This window comes from Nematostella vectensis, chromosome 13 (genome assembly GCF_932526225.1).
Source record: "Nematostella vectensis chromosome 13, jaNemVect1.1, whole genome shotgun sequence".
NCBI lineage: Eukaryota > Metazoa > Cnidaria > Anthozoa > Actiniaria > Edwardsiidae > Nematostella > Nematostella vectensis.
Window position 1 is genome coordinate 11,922,525 of NC_064046.1, and position 18,494 is coordinate 11,941,018.

Sequence of the window (18,494 nt, forward strand, 5' to 3'; positions counted from 1 at the left end):
GAGGAGGCTGTCTGTAGCGGATCTAGGGGAGGGTTTAAACCCCCCCTTTGGGCTGCCAGGAAGCCATGTGTAACAAAAAATAATTATTCCCTCCTCCCTTTGATTCTAAGCCAGCCCCCCCCCCTTCCCCCTGAATCAAAAGTAAGATTCGCCTCTGCCTGTTCTTAAGACATTTTAAAGGTAAGGTCAAATTTTGACCCACCTCTTCCACCTTAAAGGCATTTCTTCAGTCGTTGTATTCGATAAGCCTGAGTGAAAAGATTTTCATTCAAAAATTTCGTGACTCGGCCCTGGATAGCTTGTACACAAATCCATCAATAATGGACATCTCTATTGTCGGCTCCGTATTACGGTTCGTATGATCCATGTTATCATTCTTTATGTTTTATTCTTGATAAAATTCTATTCATTTACAAAATGTATATACGTCTTCGTTGCCTTCCCGCCTTTATTTATCTCAAATGTTAAATGGCACTTTTTTAACACGAAAATGTAATAGTATTAGCATAATAATGATGCGTATAAACTGATGCAAACAATCGTGTTTTTGTTTTGATTTTGCTAGATAGACCCATTCCACCCCACTGTATCCGCCCCTGACACATATACATTTTATTTAGGTCCTTTTTTTGTAACATTTTAAGCCCCCTTTCCTCTTTTTGCAAATGATGTTTCATCCCACAACCCTTCTCTTTTTATCCCCAAACCCTTCTCCCTAAGAAACTCTCTTTAAAATAATGAACTGTCCTCGATGTCCGCAGTGGGTGTTTTATGTTGCAATGATGATGCTGTGGTGCGTGCGCATTCGTTATTGCACCAGCACTCGTAAAAGTAAAGTTTTTTTTTTTTTGCTTTACCGCGTCCATTGGTACCCACATCGTTTGGGTTACAACTGTTGAAGGCTTTTCAAAGGGTATTGAGGTCGCCGTTCATAACAGTCAGTTCAATCATAGCTTAATGCGCCTGCTCTAATGCGTTTATTCTATTGGCACCCACATGGTTCAGGTTACGACTGTACGAAGGCGTTTCGAACGATATCGAGGTCGTCGTCAGGTTAAACATAGCTTTGTGCGCGTGCGTTACTGCGTCCATTCTATTGGCACCCACATGGGCTGTGTTGCGACTCTGTTCAAGGCGTTCCGAAGCTGGTTGAAAGCGTTATCGAGGTCGTCGTTCACAATAGTCAGGTCGAACACGTGGCCATACTCCTGTTCCAGAACTTCTCCTGCTTTAATCATATCGTGAAGGTCTTCATCCTAGCAAGAAAAACAAATCATGTTTTTATTTGTTGTCTTATTGCTTTTATCGGCTTGACCCAGTGCGACAGCACTATTACGTACGAGTTTACGAGAAAGACCTAGTACGTCGAGTGATGTGAAGAGGGGTGAGTGGAGGCTAGCATTCTTCCAGATCTAACGTCGTTAGTCGTTAATTCAGGGACGTATAGCAAATAAGGTGTGTGGCGCCTCCCTCCCCCCCCCCCCCCCATAGATCCCAGGGACCCCCCCACCCCCACCCTTAGATCCCTGGGACGGATATCCAGTTTGTCTTTTTGTGTGTGTGCGTATATACGTTAGTATGCGCATGTAAGAGGGTGAATGAGTCATGCCCCGTGTGTGACAGGCGTTGTCTATTTCTATAACTATCGCATCCCATTGCGCCTATCCGACTTGTTCTTGACAGTGAACCCTGCCTCATTCCTTAGAATAACCCACTCTTTAGCGCCTATCCGACTTATCTTTGAGCGTTACACGTGTTAACAAAGCTTTGTCTACCCTCAGACCTTAAAATATCGCATTCTTTTGCGCCTATCTGACTTGTTAGGTACCATGGTGGCTGGTGAAACGGAGCATTTATCTGCCCTCATACCTTGAAATATCGCATCTCTTTGCTTCTATCCGACTTTTTCTTGACCGTGACTCGTGTAAACGAAGCTTTTTTTTTTAATCTCAAACCTTAAAATTGCCCATCCTTTAAGGCTATCCGACCTTTCTTGACCGTGACTCGTGTAAACGAAGCCTTTTTTTTTACTCTCAAACCTTAAAATTACCCATTCTTTAAGGCTATCCGACCTTTCTTGACCGTTACACGTGTAAACGAAGCTTTTTTTTTTACTCTCAAACCTTAAAATTACCCATCCTTTAAGGCTATCCGACCTTTCTTGACCGTTACACGTGTAAACGAAGCTTTTCTTCCCTCATACCTTGCAATACTGCATTTGACTCTGCCCCTAACCGACATATTCGTGACCATACCTTGAAATATCGCATCCCTTTGCGCCTATCCGATTTATTCTTGACAGTGACTCGTGTACTGCGGAGTGTTTCTAGTGAAGGTGGCTTGATATACACAAAGTATGGCTTGTATTCCTTGCGACGTAAAATCTTGGCCGCCTGTCAATAAAACAGTTCACAACAGCTACTCATAATAGTTATGTAAAGAGAGATCTCGAACGTTGGGAGGGCCGGCACAACATCATATCTATAAAGCAATCACAGCCAAATTCGTTGTTGCGTGACCTCGAGAATCCAAAATCCTTGTCTCGTTTGGGAATAGCGCGTAGTCAGACACAAGCTTTGGGGGCGGTTTGTCTGGTTTTGATTGTTTGGTTTGATTGACTACGCGCTATTACCAAACGAAGAAAGGAATTTTCGATTCTGGCAGGTCGCGCAGCAGCGAATTTGGCTATAACAATTTTCAAACACATTCTCATTTTTCCTTAATTTTATCTCAGTGCTACCGCTGCTGCGGGGATTCTGGAAGGTTGCGCAACAACGAATTTGGCTATAAAGGATTAGAAAAAGTCGTCTGGTTTTGATGTTTGGTTTGATTGACTATGCGCTATTCCCAAACAAAGAAAGGAATTTTCGATTCTGGGAGGTCGCGCAACAACGAATTTGGCAATAAGCCTTAGACATTCCGAGATAAAACAAGGAATTTAGGATTATTCCGAGAATAGAACACCACAAGCTTTGGGTTATTTTGAGAATAAAACACGGGCTGTATGACTATTTCAAGAACAAACATGGGCTGTATAATTTATTGAATGGCCACGAGCACTAGAGTTATTCCGAGAATAGAACACGGGCTGTAGGATTATTTCGAGAATAGAACACGGGCTGTAGGATTATTCCGAGAATAGATTACGGGCTGTAGGATTATTCCGAGAATATAACATGGGATGTAGGATTATTCCGAGAATAGAACACGGGCTGTAGGATTATTTCGAGAATAGAACACGGGCTGTAGGATTATTCCGAGAATAGAACACGGGCTGTAGGATTATTTCGAGAATAGAACACGGGCTGTAGGATTATTCCGAAAATAGATCACGGGCTGTAGGATTATTCCGAGAATATAACATGGGATGTAGGATTATTCCGAGAATAGATCACGGGCTGTAGGATTATTCCGAGAATATAACATGGGATGTAGGATAATTCCGACAATAGATCACGGGCTGTAGGATTATTCCGAGAATAGATCACGGGCTGTAGGATTATTCCGAGAATGGATCACGGGCTGTAGGATTATTCCGAGAATAGATCACGGGCTGTAGGATTATTCCGAGAATTAAACACGGGCTGTGGGATTATTCCGAGAATAGATCACGGGCTGTAGGATTATTCCGAGAATTAAACACGGGCTGTGGGATTATTCCGAGAATAGATCACGGGCTGTAGGATTATTCCGGAAATAGATCACGGGCTGTAGGATTATTCCGAGAATTAAACACGGGCTGTGGGATTATTCCGAGAATTAATCACCGGCTGTAAGATTATTTCGAGAATAGAATACTAGCTGTATGACTTCTAAAATGGACCACAGGCTCTAGGATTTTGAGAGTAAAGCACGAGAAGGTGGATCTCCAGAATGAAGATAGGGCGTCTCGTGAACAGGCAACAGGAATCACCCATTTCTAACTATCTCCCCCATCACTTCTACTACATCCTTCGTACCTTGGGTTGAACTTTTAGGATGCACATCTTTCCAGTGCGAATTACTCTTTTGATAGAGTCTACTGACGTCCCGTACAGGCACTTTCGGAACTCGCCGTACTCGATGAACTTGCTATTTTGTGCGTAGTTTTCCATGGTAGTGCGTGACACGAAGTAATACTCTCGACCGTTTGCCTCGTATGGACGCATCCTCCGAGAGGTATCTGTAAGGGTCAAACAAAAATACTTAAGAGCTGTCGGTCCGACTTGCGTTACGCGTGGTTCCGTAGACTTTGAAACCATGTGCAAATGATATGTTCATCTCAGAAGTGAATAAAATCCTCTTGAAGCACGGTGAATCTCAACCCATCCCACACCTAAAACGGCTCAATTCAATTTCTCAAGTATCAGATAATACAGGGAAAGTTGTATTTTCAAATCAAAAAACAAAACAACATCGCAAACAAGTCAAACCGTTTCATAAACGATGGGAAAATACCGATTTATTGTATTCTTACGCGGTACGGCCGTTGTATATAGCTCGTTGTCACAAGCAAGCAGTCTTTTCTTCAATTCATTCCTCCCTACTCCTGGCGGCCCTTGAAAAAAAACGTGTTGTCAGCTTGGATTTCTTTGAAAGCATGGGCAAAGTTAGAAACTGAAGAAACAGCAGTTGCTGATCTCGTACCAATCAATATTACCAGCCGGTGTTTATCGTTGACTGGAGAAAACATTGTCACTTCCTCATACGTTAGTGCTTTGTCGCCATCTGTGGACAGGTGGAGGCAATTGTTACTAGATCGTTACCTATCGTTGCAGTGGCGTGACATTTCGGGAGTGAGGTAACATGTGTTATGTGACAATGCCTTTAAATATCATTGCTTATCGTGACAATGGCGTAACATGTCTTGGTGGTGCCGTCGTTAGTGCCGTGACATGTGTCGTGACAATGCAGTGACATATCGTGACAATTGCGTGACATGTCTTGATAATGCCGTCGTTAGTCACGTGACAGGTGTCGTGACAAGGCCGTGGAATATCAGAGCATATTGTGACATATATCGCTATATATTGGGACAATCGTGACATGCCGTGATGGTGTCATGGCATGTCTAGAATGCCGTGACATGTTCCATGACAATCCGTGACATCATGGCATATCGTAACAGTGTTGTGACCTCGGGTTGCATGCCCCCGGGTCTTCTTCAATACGAATTAAATTTCAGTCAAACTGTCCCCGAAATTTGTCTTAAGTTCCCCTACACCCACTTTGTAGGCCAGCTCCCAACGCCACAACCAGGTGACAGTATGTTGTGATGTGACGTGAATGAACACCCACTTTGTAGGCCAGCTCCCAACGCCACAACCAGGTGACAGTATGTTGTGATGTGACGTGAATGAACACCCACTTTGTAGGCCAGCTCCCAACGCCACAACCAGGTGACAGTATGTTGTGATGTGACGTGAATGAACACCCACTTTGTAGGCCAGCTCCCAACGCCCCAACCAGGTGACAGTATGTTGTGATGTGACGTGAATGAACACCCACTTTGTAGGCCAGCTCCCAACGCCCCAACCAGGTGACAGTATGTTGTGATGTGACGTGAATGAACACCCACTTTGTAGGCCAGCTCCCAACGCCCCAACCAGGTGACAGTATGTTGTGATGTGACGTGAATGAACACCCACTTTGTAGGCCAGCTCCCAACGCCCCAACCAGGTGACAGTATGTTGTGATGTGACGTGAATGAACACCCACTTTGTAGGCCAGCTCCCAACGCCCCAACCAGGTGACAGTATGTTTTGATGTGACGTAAATGAATTAATCTTTGTACCTGTTTCATCCTTTTGAGCGTCCGATAATTTATGCTCTTTCTTTTTTCTCTTCCTCCATCTGAAGTTTTTAACATGATTGACACCTATTTTAGATAAAAAAAATTTGATTATTTATATGGAAATCATTGTCATCAGAATTGTCATGATCATCGCGACCACCACCATCATGATCAGCATCAACAAAAACACCTTCAAAATAAATCCGCACACGAGCGAATATTTTCTTACCACCGCTGCTATGTTTATGGTTTTCTGTTTCTGCGAACAGTCGATCAAATAGAAATCGCCTGAAGCAAAAAAAAAGTAAATTCTTTTAAACTTTTGCAGTGTTAATACATATCAATACTTGGGTGACCTTCAAACCCGCTCGGTCAATCTCTGGGAGGCCTGGGTCTAAGGGCTTTTCAATATTAGTGAGATAAAAATTGGCCAAGCTGTCAGGTTTTTTTTTTTTTTTTTTACAAATTCTTGCCACGAGTCTCAAATTGACAGGAATCACCATTTTTCACCATATTTTCTGGAGATCAGGGAGCGGGAAAACTTTAGCTCTTATAAATATAGGCATCAATGACCATATAAGGCAATGCAAACGAAGGACACTATCCTTGGGGAATATGTTTGATATGAAATTACTGGAAGTATTACTTTTCTTGGAATTGCTTGCTCGGTACCAAGCCTATGGTGTTATTAACGTCGTCTTCCTTCCTTGCCTGAAATAAACAAAAATCTGCTTATCATTTGAATTTTAAGGGAGGGGGGGGGGCTGGGAGGGGTTCTTAGTTAAAATTTACACTCCATTTTTCGGACTGGAACACAAGGTGCATTCACTCACTCGCTCGCTCGCTCACTCACTCACTCATTTATTTATTTATTTATTTATTAGCTTCCACCATATGTGCGGAACACACAACGGCGGGGCCCCAAATTAAGTGTGCCAGTTTTATTTGCACTTAGTTTACAGCACTAGTAATGTTAAGTTCAAACTTAGAATCGAGAGGGTACGCATCTGAGGTTCAAAGGGTTCTAACCCTTAATGCGCAGGCGCCAGTAATGACGGCCATACGGATTCTCGCTCTGTACATTTTGGTAAATCTTTTGGTTTCTTGCCTGTGCTATCAACTCCATAATCCATCTACGTCATCTGGATTACCTCTACCATCATCGGGAGCAATTGTTTTCTGTTTACGGCGCGCGATTCAACCTTCCCGCTGACGGATTGCCGACTCAGGAGTTTTTAACTCCCGGCTACCTACCACCAAGTCGTGCAAACATGGAATGTCTGTCACTAGCTATTCCTGGCCACAATCCTCCGATCGATATCACTGTGTTTAATGATGTCAGGTTGAACCCCGGTCCTCGAGTAACCAACAGCCAGACGGATCAGGCCCTCGTGTGCGAGATTGATAATCGATCCCCATCTACAAGGGAAATCAACCCGCCATATTCAACCGTTGATTTGCATAATCGCGAAGAGCTCGTTTGTCCCATTATTCAATACTCAAGACGCCAACTGTATTCACTACGGCACCAGCGGTGTCCTTCGAATTCTGGGAATGAATTCTTCGCTAAGACCAAGCAGCTTGGAATTTTTAAATACAGAGGAAAACGATCTGGTAAGAAAGACAGGAACAGTTTATTACGAAGCTCAAAGAATCTCGCTGACCACGATAATTTACATACTGGCGTTACTACGACTACACGTTCGGCCGTACCCCAAGGGAACAGCTCCGGGACTACTCGCGCGGCTCAAATCCCGTCGGTGATGGTTTGTAACACCCGTTCTCTCGCTCAAAAAATCGACGAGCTCGAGAGTGTCTGCTCGCTGAACTCTGCTGACTCCGTCTGCGTTACCGAGACCTGGCTTCATGAGCAAATCCCAGACTCAGCAGTGCAGATGAGAGACTGTGTGTTGTTTCGCAAAGACCGCCCATCCCACAATGGTGGAGTCGCTGCGTACGTGAGATGCACCATCCCTTGTAAGAGACTGCCTGAGCTTGAGCTCTCTGGAGGCATTACCGAGACCCTGTGGCTCCAGATGAGACCTAGACGACTCCCTAGACCCGTCTCGCTCATGGTACTAGCTGTAATTTACCATCCGCCACGGGCTACTGCTGAGGATAATGAAGTCCTGTACAGACACATCCAGTCCTCAGTCGACACCCTATTGACATCCCACCCGGACTGCTTAATAGCGGTTACAGGGGACTTCAACCCAACCTCTACTCGCCTCTCAGCAGCTACTATTCGCCGTAAATGTGGCTTGACGCAAACCATCAAAGTCTTAACCCGGGATTCTGGTACTTTGGATTGGTTCCTGACAAATAGCCCGAAACGCTGGTCCTCTCCCCTCCAACTGCCCAAGATCAGCAACAGTGACCACTTTACTGTTATGATCCATCCAGCCACGCCCGCTGTGAAACCCGCAAAGTGTGCTGTCACTCTGCGCGATACCAGGGACAGTGTGATAGGAGGGTTTGGCCGCTGGCTAACGTCATACTCGTGGATGTCGTTGTACTCAATGTCATCTTGCAAAGAGAAGTGGGAGTTTTTCTCCCAAGTAATGTCGGCAGGAATAGACTACTTTCTACCCCTAAAGTCTGTCAGACTGCACAACACCGACAAGCCGTGGATTACTCCTCGAATCAAGACCCTTATATCTAGAAGGCAGTCCGCGCTCGCCGCGCACGGAAAGGATCCGCACGAGTTTCACAGTTGGCGCAACCAAGTCCAGACCGCTATCAAGAACAGCAAGCGCACCTATTACAACTCTAAAGTCAAGGGCCTCAAGGAAACTCGTGCTGACAAGTGGTGGTCGAACGTCAAAAGTCTCTCAGGATCATCCACCAGTCGTGACCAGTGGTACTGTCAACTGATCGATAGATCCAACATCACGCCCACTCTTGATCTCTGAAAATCAACCAGTTCTTTGTCGGACTGACGTCTGATTTCTCCCCTCTAACTCCAGCTGATGTTAGTAGTATCCAAGTACAGGAAATCCCAGACAGCTATTTAATCTCCCCAAGGGAAGCCGGCCTCGCCCTGCGCGCCATCCAGGTTAAAAAAGCCCCTGGTCCAGACGCTACTCCAAACGTCATATGGAAACTTTTCTCGTTTGAGCTGGCGCCGGTAGTTGCTGATATTTACAACTCCTCACTGCGTGACGGCTTCATTCCACCAATACTTAAGCGCGCTGCTACGTGTCCGATCCCAAAACAGCGGCCCTCCAGTACGGTGGAAAACGATATTAGGCCTATTGCGCTGACGTGCCAAGTAGCCAAGGTGATGGAGGGTTTTACCCTCAGCAGGATTCTTCCCCCTATTATGCGCAAGCTCGACCGCAACCAGTTTGCAGCCAGTGGGAAATCTACAACAGATGCACTTGTTTATTTATTGCACATCCTGCTTTATAACCTGGATCGTGGGAACTGTGCTGGGTATTTATTTTTCGCAGACTTCAAAAAAGGTTTCGACCATATCGACCAAAAGATTCTCCTGGACAAGCTTCGCGGTTATGACCTCCACCCCTGTATTGTGCGCTGGATCGCTGCATTCCTCGAGGGCAGCACCCAATTTGTCAAGATCTCGGATTTGTCCTCAAGCCTTCACGCCATCAATGGAGGTATTCCGCAGGGGACCAAATTTGGCCCAATTCTCTTCGCCGTTATGGTAGACGACCTTATGAGAAAATGGTTCCCGCGTGCGAAATTTGTCGACGACTTAACTATTCTTGAGATCGTCCCAAGGAACTCCCCCCCCCCCCCCCCCCCCCGGTGATGAACTACTTAGTTAGTGACATTTACCAGTTTGCATCCAACAATAATATGGTGCTTAATCCGAAAAAATGTAAATCTATGGCGGTTGACTTTCTTGACTATAACAGCTGCGAGGTGGTCTCCCATTTTCATCGGTGACACGGTCGTAGAACGCGTACGTAGTTTTAAGCTGCTCGGACTTACCATCACAGACGACCTGAAATGGGAGGCCCATTGCGATGTTATAGTCAAGAAAGCCAACAAGCGACTATACGCCCTAAGGCAACTGAAAAAATCCGGCGTCTCCCATAATAATCTCGTGGGCGTCTATTGTTCGTTAATCAGATCAATAGTCGAATACGGCTGCGTCGTATTCGCCAATCTGCCAATGTACCTATCATCATCCCTGGAACAAACCCAGAAGCGTGCATTGCGGATTATTTTTCCAGACACTTCTTACGATAATGCATTAGTGTCAGCTGGTCTCCTGACTTGGGACGCGCCGCAATAATCTATGCCGCCAGTATGTAGCCAACCTTCCACCCGAGCATCCCGTCCTACAGCTGATGGACTCGAGGACATGTGTAGTACCCGCCAAATACAGTCTTAGGTCGGGTACTACGAGGCGCATACAGATGACAAAAACCAAAAGACTAAACGATTTTGTAACTGTAAAATATGTTAATTGTCAATTGTGTGTACTGTAAGTTTGTTGGCGCTCTCCCTGCAATTCAGTCTCAACTGCAATAGGGAATAATAAACATATATTATTATTATTATTATTATTATTATTATTATTATTATTATTATTATTATTATTATTATTATTATTATTATTATTATTATTATTATTATTATTATTATTATTATTATTATTATATTATTAACACTCTCCCTCAATTGTAGACAATTTTTTTGATAAAAGAGACAAAGGGATAGCAAAAGGGAAACTCCACGAAATTCGGATGTGTTCGCAATTTTAAGCCAAAATATGTGCTCCCCCTCTTTGAATTCCCGATTGCGGATTTGCATTTAATTTTAAGGGAGAGGGGAGGGGAGGGGGATGTTAATAACAAGCTGGCGCTTTTGTAAGCTGGGCGTTTTAAAGAAGGCCAATCACGCCGCCATTTTACGCTTCCGCTCAATTCCTAGTCACAAAAAGCATCCCTTTCCATTGGCTTATTCAAGCAAGTAACCAAAATATTTTAAATAAAATATAGTCAATAACTTATCAGACTTCATTCGTAAATTACTATTTTGAAGTTTCCTTGAGAATAAACCGCTGTACTTTCAATGATAACAATAACAAAAGGAGTGGTTAATGGACATTCTTTCACAAGGAAATTCCACCCCTTTTCTACCCACCTGCCACCAATTGGGGTCCTCTCTGCTCACGACTTGTAATATGTCCCCCTTAACAAGTGGAAGCCCCGCCTCTTTACACGGGATCAAGTCGTCGTTCGCAGGGTCGTAGTTAAACAAAGCGCGAAGACGCACCTTAGGATCGCAAAGACTCATGGTTAGTCCATAGTTATATTAAAGAGCCCTAATCAATCACACATTTGTTATCTTGTTTTCATTCCTATTTATTTAATGTCATTTGTTGAATTTCCACCGGTTATTTTGGTGCGGAAGGCACAGCAGAGCTAGGCTCCAAGTGCGCCACTTTTGTGAATTGTTAGTAAGCATAGTGAGCTCTGGTCACTGTCAGGGGGGGTGTTCACTGCCAGGGGAAGGGGGGGGGGGCTGGTCACTGCCAGAGGGCTTATCTGACTTGCAGGCACATGAGAACTGTTTTATTTCTTACGCATGTGTTTGATGGTTCACGCATTGGATTTATTTCCTCTATCGCTTATATGTTACCAAACTTTTTTTACTTGTGTGCTTGCGTAATTGTTTTACCTTAGTGTCTGCCGTTGATTTTCTATCGACAGCTTTCATTGGTATGACTTTGAATAGCACAGACCCGGAGAGTCTTTCCTGGTGATAAAAACAAGACGTTCGGAGGACAATAGGAAATTCTACTATTCTCTTTAACGTTCTCACACAATCTTTAAAGGGTAGACTTGTATACAGTTTGACAAAAGGTTGCCTTCAACCGGCTTCGCGACTACGCGACAATCCCGCATGTAAGCATGGGTAAAAAGCACTGAGAAGCGCCTAGTTGCATATATTAGCCAACGCATAACTTAAGGCATAGAGGTGGCAGCTATATGGATTTTGTATTTCTACCCATGCTTACATGCGGGCTTGTCGCGTAATCGCAAAGCCGGTTGAGGACAATCTTTTGTCAATCGGCTGTATGCTGCCTCACACGGGATTACACACAGAAAAGAATTAAAACCAACATAGACCCTCTTCTCCCGGTAGACCGTCTGTCGTCAAGAAGCGTCTCCACTTTTTATCAAAATACCCTTTTTATGCCATGCTCATAGGAACATATAAGGTCCTGACATGATTACTTACTTTGATAAGAGGAAGCGAAAAGTCAGAAAACCGCGAGAGTTCTATTCATAAATAAAACGATGATAACGTAGTCCTGGCCCTGGGGGTATACTTCAGAATTAGACTACGAGTTTGCGTTTTCTATGAGTCAATAGATAGTCAACGAGGCGCGTAGGCTCATAGAAAACTCGAACTTATAGTCTAATTGTTTTAAAGTATCAATCCACTCATAAACTACCTTCAAATAAATGACGATTTTAATAATTCTCAGTAATAAATAACCGGTTTTGTCGCGAAAACGCCGGCTACTTCGCTACTCACTATCTATGGCTCAATAGATGGTGAGTACGGGAGCCAATCAAATTGCGAGATTCGTGATAGTATGTGAGCGGATTTACACTAAAGCTGAATATACCTAGGTGTCCAAAATAAAAAAAATTATATAGTTATGTCTTCCTCGTGGCTGGTAGAGGGATATAAAATCAATCTGCAACCCATGATGGAAAAAATAAGCTCTATTTTCGTAAATTTCTTCAACGAATTACGCGGCCTATGTCCATCAACCATCCAAGCCCCTTTATGACTAGGATATGGGAAATCTCAAAAAGCTCAAAATTAACCAACATCTTCGGTTTCATGGCCCGTCTACAGCCTTTCACAACAATCCCATCAACCGATGGGTGGGAAATGAGTGTGCTTTGTAGAAGTTTTCCAACCAATTCCATTTTATTAGAATGATCAAAATTAAAATTTACCATTATTTCCACCACTTCATTCGCTGTTTTGCCGATGACGCTTTGATTGTTAATTTCCTGTATGACATCGCCAACACCAAGTGTTCCTGGAAGTACAATTTGAATGCAACTAAAAAAATAGCCTACCACCACCAGATTTTATTTTGAGAAGTGTAGAAGTCCGCACGTAAGCCCTAACATGAATGGCTAGATTACCCTTATTGTTCTATTGTATTCCCGTTCTTCGTCTGTGTTGCATCAATCCAAACCAATCCAATGTGGTGAAATCTTCCGATAGCTTCTACATGGCCTATCATTTGACGTTCAGTTATTCGAAAAAAATGTTTGGTTCACAAACGCACAAAGGCCGAGGTTCACTGGGTCCAAATTGATCCAGGGCTCCTCGTCTCTTTGTGTGCCACAGGATCACCGATGTTCGATAACAAATTATTTCCTATTAAACCTAAATAAGATCCAGCTAGCAGGCTATAAAAATACTAGACAAAATTGTATAGTAATTGATAGTAAGTCGGAACTTTGTTAAGGAATCTGGCTCATAATTTTATGACAATACGGTTCGATGACAGAACTGTCACGTCACTATGGTTACGTGAATATTCAGACACCATCCCCCCCCCCCTCCATTTTGTAAAGATGTGTTAGTAGTGATTATTTTATGTTTATGCATTTACTCACCACTGCGGTCCACCATCCCGTCTCGCAGAATCCTAGCAACCACGATGTCACCCGTGTCCTCGTCGCATTTTACGGTCGCGCCCTGATAATCAATACAAAAAATATGATACACCTCATTCGAAATGCTGCACTCTCGTATGGCATCTACAATCAGGGAATTATATGGTTGATAAAATGATGTCCTGCCCAGATTCTCGCACATTACTCCTGTCCTTGTTAATCTACATTGGCTCCCTGTTGTCTTTAGAATCCGTTTCAAGATCCTTCTTCTTGTTCATCGCTGTCTCCACGGTTATGTTCCGGCCTACCTACAGTCCCTTTTAGAGCCTGGCCGATCTGAGGCATACAATCTAAGGTCAAACAAAGACTTGCAGTACCACGCACAAGATGCAAAACCTTTGGCGTCAGGGCCTTTGCCCATGCCGGGCCTTCTGCGTGAAACTCACTACCCGAGCTAAAACGCAACTTATTCAGAGCTTTTTCAGAAAGGGTTTAGTTTTATTTAAAGATTTCATTTTTTTTCGTCGTGCTCTGGCGTGAGGCGCAGCCATTTATGTGATTATTTTGGTTTGAATTTGCCGCCAAAAAGGTCACGTGATCTCTTAGCGCACTGCTGCTTCCCTTTGACATCTGGTTGATCGGTTCTTAGGTTGTTTGATGGATGGCTAATCGGTTGGTCGTTTGTTTGCTAGTTGATTGGATGGTTTATTGCCTTGTTCGATGCTTTTACTGATAGTCTCCCTCTCAGTCAATCTGGAATTGTCACACTAGGCGGCACTTAGCGTGACGCCGCCTAGATGTTGAGTCCAGATTGGCTAAGAAGAAGACCATTTTGTTGGTCGCTTATAATAGCTGGTCATTCGGTTTACTTATTTGTTTGGCACTTACTAGCGGCTCTTTACCACTTTTGATAAGACGAACATATTTTACTGCGAGCTCCAAGTCTGAGTCACTGCCCTTATAGCCGTTCTCATTCCTCTGTCCTCCGTCGCCAATTACTGTTCCCGATTCCTGATTTTGCTGTGATACGTCTATTTCTGCAACTCTGTCATAAGCTGACAGCATCCCCTGTGAGCAGGAGAAATATCCACCTATTTCAAATAAAGTTGAACTCGGAGAATCCGTGTGACGTAGCCCACATTACCTCATGGATATCGACTAAATAAGCGTAAAAATGTGGATTTGAAAGGGGCATTCTTGTTTATGTGCCTGTAACCATTCGAGATCAGGACTCACCACATGTTATGGTTTCCACAGGATTTTTCCATTAACCACTGCGGGTCATGAATGCAATTTTATTTGAAATAGCTATCCTGACCCGCCATGCACCGCGCGCCGTTTCAAGCCTCTCCATAATGCAAGGGGCGGCGCCTGGGTACGAGACTGGAAATGGACTATTAATATAAGCGTTCTTTTACCTGAATGTGCACGTTGCTTAGCAACTGAGCTAACTCACACGCCTCCTCATCCGGCTGCGCCAGGTTACCAAGCGTATCTAAAACCTTGAGGAAAAGACGTTCTCTAATTCAATTCAGTCTGCATATTGAATATCTGTCGCCCCAAAGGGGATGTAGCGTAGTAGAGCCTTTAATCCAACATAGAAATGTCAAGTCTGATAATATGAATCTTTTTCTTTGTCTTGTTTTTTTTTTTTTTTTTTTTTTTTACCTGGGTGGCCATTTCGCTCGCATTTTCTCTCTCAATTGTATTCCGGTAGATGTCTTTCGTCGATACCGATGTGTGCACCTGAATTTTAAAATAAAATGCTATAATTCTATTATCCACAATTCATATCTCTGTGTGACGAATACATTTTTTTCATATCACTTGTCGCTCTTCAAAGCACAAACGTTTTATCTAACAAAACAATAAACTGTCCATGCTTTCATATTTTTTTACTAGATTTGCGATTTGGTTTATGATTTGAAAACTGTATTTACGAACACCTGAAGATATTAGCTTGCATTACCTGAATTTATTTACAAGATTAGTTAAGAAAACCTAAAAGAGTCCCCTTAAATTAAACAACAATTTAAAGCCAACAACACAAAAAATATCAATGTTTAGACAGCTTCACCAGTCCTACAAATTTACAACATTTCATTGCGGTTTTCAACACTCAAAGATAATGATAATAAATACGTTTTCATACCGGTATTAGCTTGAACCTTCTTCCCGATGCGTTCAATTGAAGACTTACAAACGGCATTATTATACAATACTGTACTTTGATGAGATGATTTTCCAATTGAAGAGGCTTTTTAAATTTGTTTGGAGATTTCTAACCTTAAACAAGTTTTTAAACTCCTGACTGTGGAAGTAACTGCTTAAAAACCTGAAGTCATCTTTGCTGTTTTCCAATTTGCCTCGGATTTCCTCAAGGCATGAAATTAAACGCTGGAAAGCTGTGAATAAAGCAAAAATGGCGCCTCAATGACCAAGAAATATAGGACTTAAATCGCACTTGAAATATTCCAAATAGCAATTGAAAATGTCTTTGTCAGATCCATCGAGGGTGAAGGGAGGTTTCATATATATTATACCATTAAAACTACTTAAACCTATGACGTCAAGTTCGCATCAATACAAATTATATTATCATACAAGTATTATATACAAAACAACGCACCAATAAACTCCTTTTATTCTAATTTTGTACTATTTATGTAGAATTTTTGGCATGATACACACAATTATCATATAATTGACTGTTAGTGTACTCTGGCCTAAAAGCTCCTAATGGTTTGATTCAAGAAACCGGATTCTTCGTTTAGTTGTTCTGCTGTTTTTGGGAGGCGTAGGTTTCTCTTGATCATTTCCATGTATTTACATTTAACGGTTTGGTGATAACCTTACTATTAAAGCAAGGATGACGTTTTAGTAAATGAAGTTTAAATAAAACAAAACCATACAGAAAAAGCCAATTACAGAACGAAAAAACAAAGTGAGTATTGAAATAGAAATGTGAGAAGTAAGGGGCCTTCGAGAGCTTTTACACAAAATATTAGGTATCCAATCGAAAAATGAATACATACACGGCAGAAGCAAAAAAAGGGGGAGGGGAGGGGTATTAAAAATAATCCGCACACCAAAAAAAAACTATCAATAGCGAAAAGTTCCGGATTTGAGAGCCCAGCGAATTGCTGCCGGATTAGAAAACGTTCTTGGTTTTCCAAATAACCTACTAGTGTAATTTGACTAAACAATTTTTCCTTTCTTCATCACGGTCATGAGTTTGTGGCCCATAAGGCTCAAGGCAGCACGAATATCGGGCACTAAATAACCTACCGGGTATCGTTAAAAACGTACCCGCGAAATGGCGCCAAGCCAATATTTTACACCCCGCGAAATATTCCAGCCCAATTTAGATGTCATTGTAGCTAAATTTATATTGACATAACTTGTGTGTAGTTCTTATCTTTCTCGGTAAAATGTATTTACTAAGGAGCCATTGGAATTTGGTGAGCATATGCATACTATTGTGTATTTGTCACAAACCTTCACTCATTCTCGACGTGAAAATAGTAGTGTGAAATAAGAATTAAAATCCGAGGTTTTGCAAAATATAGATGTTTATGTTTTTTTTAACTTCACAAAAAAAAAACAGTATACGCCAAGGCAGATCGGCTTAATTATACGACTATCCGGGAGTATGGTCCATCCGACTTCATCGAAATAAACAATTTTGTTATAAATAGCATTTAATTGTCGTTTCGCCCTAAAAGATGCTTTTATAGATGCTTTTAGCAACATCAAGGCAGTCCACGTCTACGCTTTATTTAGATTTCTAGGTAGTTAACTCTTACCCCAAGAGCACGCAGATGTGCGCATATCTTTAAAACTAATGACCTCTATCCATTTGACTCAAATCAAATAGCATTTTTTACTATATCGTCATGAAAAAATGAATAAAACCTTTTAACGCAGTATAAAATTAAAAAAAATTATTTTGGATTCCAGACCAATTTGCATAGTGTTAAATTTTCGCTGTGTGTGGTGCCTACTTCGTTTAGTGCAATTGAAATTAACAGAAAATGACTCTGAGATTCAAGAGATAACATCATTCACTTGTTATTCAACTCATCAAAGTCCTGACAGAAATTTGTAAAAGTTTTAGTAATCATCAAAAGTGGCTTATACTGTTGTGTATAGGTGTAATGCTATTTCGGAAAACCTTTCATGATTACCCTAGTTCATTAATTTCTGTCGGCGTTTGTTTATAAAAAAGAACGCAATCTTTGCTTTGCAAAGACCCTTTAAAGACTCTGAATAAGAAAAGGCTCAATTTTAACTGTACAATAAAAGGACCTTTCTATGTTTCACCTTTCTATGTTTTAGTGTGTTAGGCTAGCTGTGTATAAGCTATGTACATTCGTTCCGTGCGCAAGTATATTCGTATGAGTTTGTTGTTGTCAGCTTTACTTACAAGGATCCGGAATTGAAGCCATTTATCTTTCCCGACTCTTCAGGACCCAAAACCTACTGAGACATAATTGCAAAAATAGGACTTCTGTTCCTATGATTCATCTGTAAGCCATATTATTAACAACAACGCATCTATGCCCCGCTTGGGTTAACCTCGAGACAAACATTGAAAGTCCAATCTATCAAACGACGTTGGTGAGCAAATAGACGCGAGTGTTAAACGGGCCTGCAAATACAAACAAATGAAAACGCGTAGCAAAATTGATTTAATAACTCCATTGCGGACATTTCCATCACTTTATTATTATGTCTTTAGAATGCAAAGCCGCTCTGCATATCGGAAGGTTTTATCTCTTCTTTTCTTGGCTCATTTCCTATCGGTTACAAGACGAACACAAATGATTTTGTTTTCAATTTATAAATAATTATGAAAAAGGCAGAAAAAACAACTATTATCATTCAAGCTTTAGTGTCCTATGCATTATCCAGAATTATTAAATATGGAGCATAGGGTCCCCAAATTGAACCTGCTTTCTAGTTTTAATTAGTTCTGACGTACGGAAAAGCCTAATGACCGAGCAGCCAATTTTCTGGCGTTTTGTTCGGGAAACCTGTGGTCGGTTGTAAGGCAAGAAGAGCTGGGGAGAGCCGAACCAGGATAGGGGATG

The 18,494-nt window shown here is 42.2% G+C and overlaps 1 protein-coding gene across 3 annotated transcripts; it reads right to left on the reverse strand.

Moving 5' to 3' along the window:
* Positions 1-754: 754 nt before the first annotated feature.
* Positions 755-18,069, reverse strand: LOC5519511 (MAGUK p55 subfamily member 7). 3 transcript variants are annotated; one of them, XM_032364273.2, is made up of 17 exons: positions 17,828-18,069; positions 15,688-15,806; positions 15,070-15,147; positions 14,820-14,903; positions 14,290-14,469; positions 13,402-13,483; positions 12,727-12,812; positions 11,429-11,506; positions 10,892-11,023; positions 6,420-6,484; positions 6,003-6,061; positions 5,774-5,857; positions 4,627-4,707; positions 4,457-4,528; positions 3,960-4,162; positions 2,256-2,393; positions 755-1,256 (listed from the first exon to the last, which is right to left on the reverse strand). In XM_032364273.2, the coding sequence occupies exons 1-17, from the start codon at positions 17,847-17,849 to the stop codon at positions 1,080-1,082; spliced, it is 1,740 nt and encodes a 579-aa protein (XP_032220164.2). In that variant the 5' UTR covers positions 17,850-18,069; the 3' UTR covers positions 755-1,079. The 3 variants fall into 3 exon arrangements, with proteins under 3 accessions (XP_032220164.2, XP_032220163.2, XP_032220165.2); XM_032364272.2 differs by having other exon boundaries at positions 4,457-4,537; positions 17,828-18,068; XM_032364274.2 differs by having other exon boundaries at positions 4,457-4,537; positions 15,554-15,806; positions 17,828-17,846.
* Between the last annotated feature and the right edge of the window lie 425 nt (positions 18,070-18,494).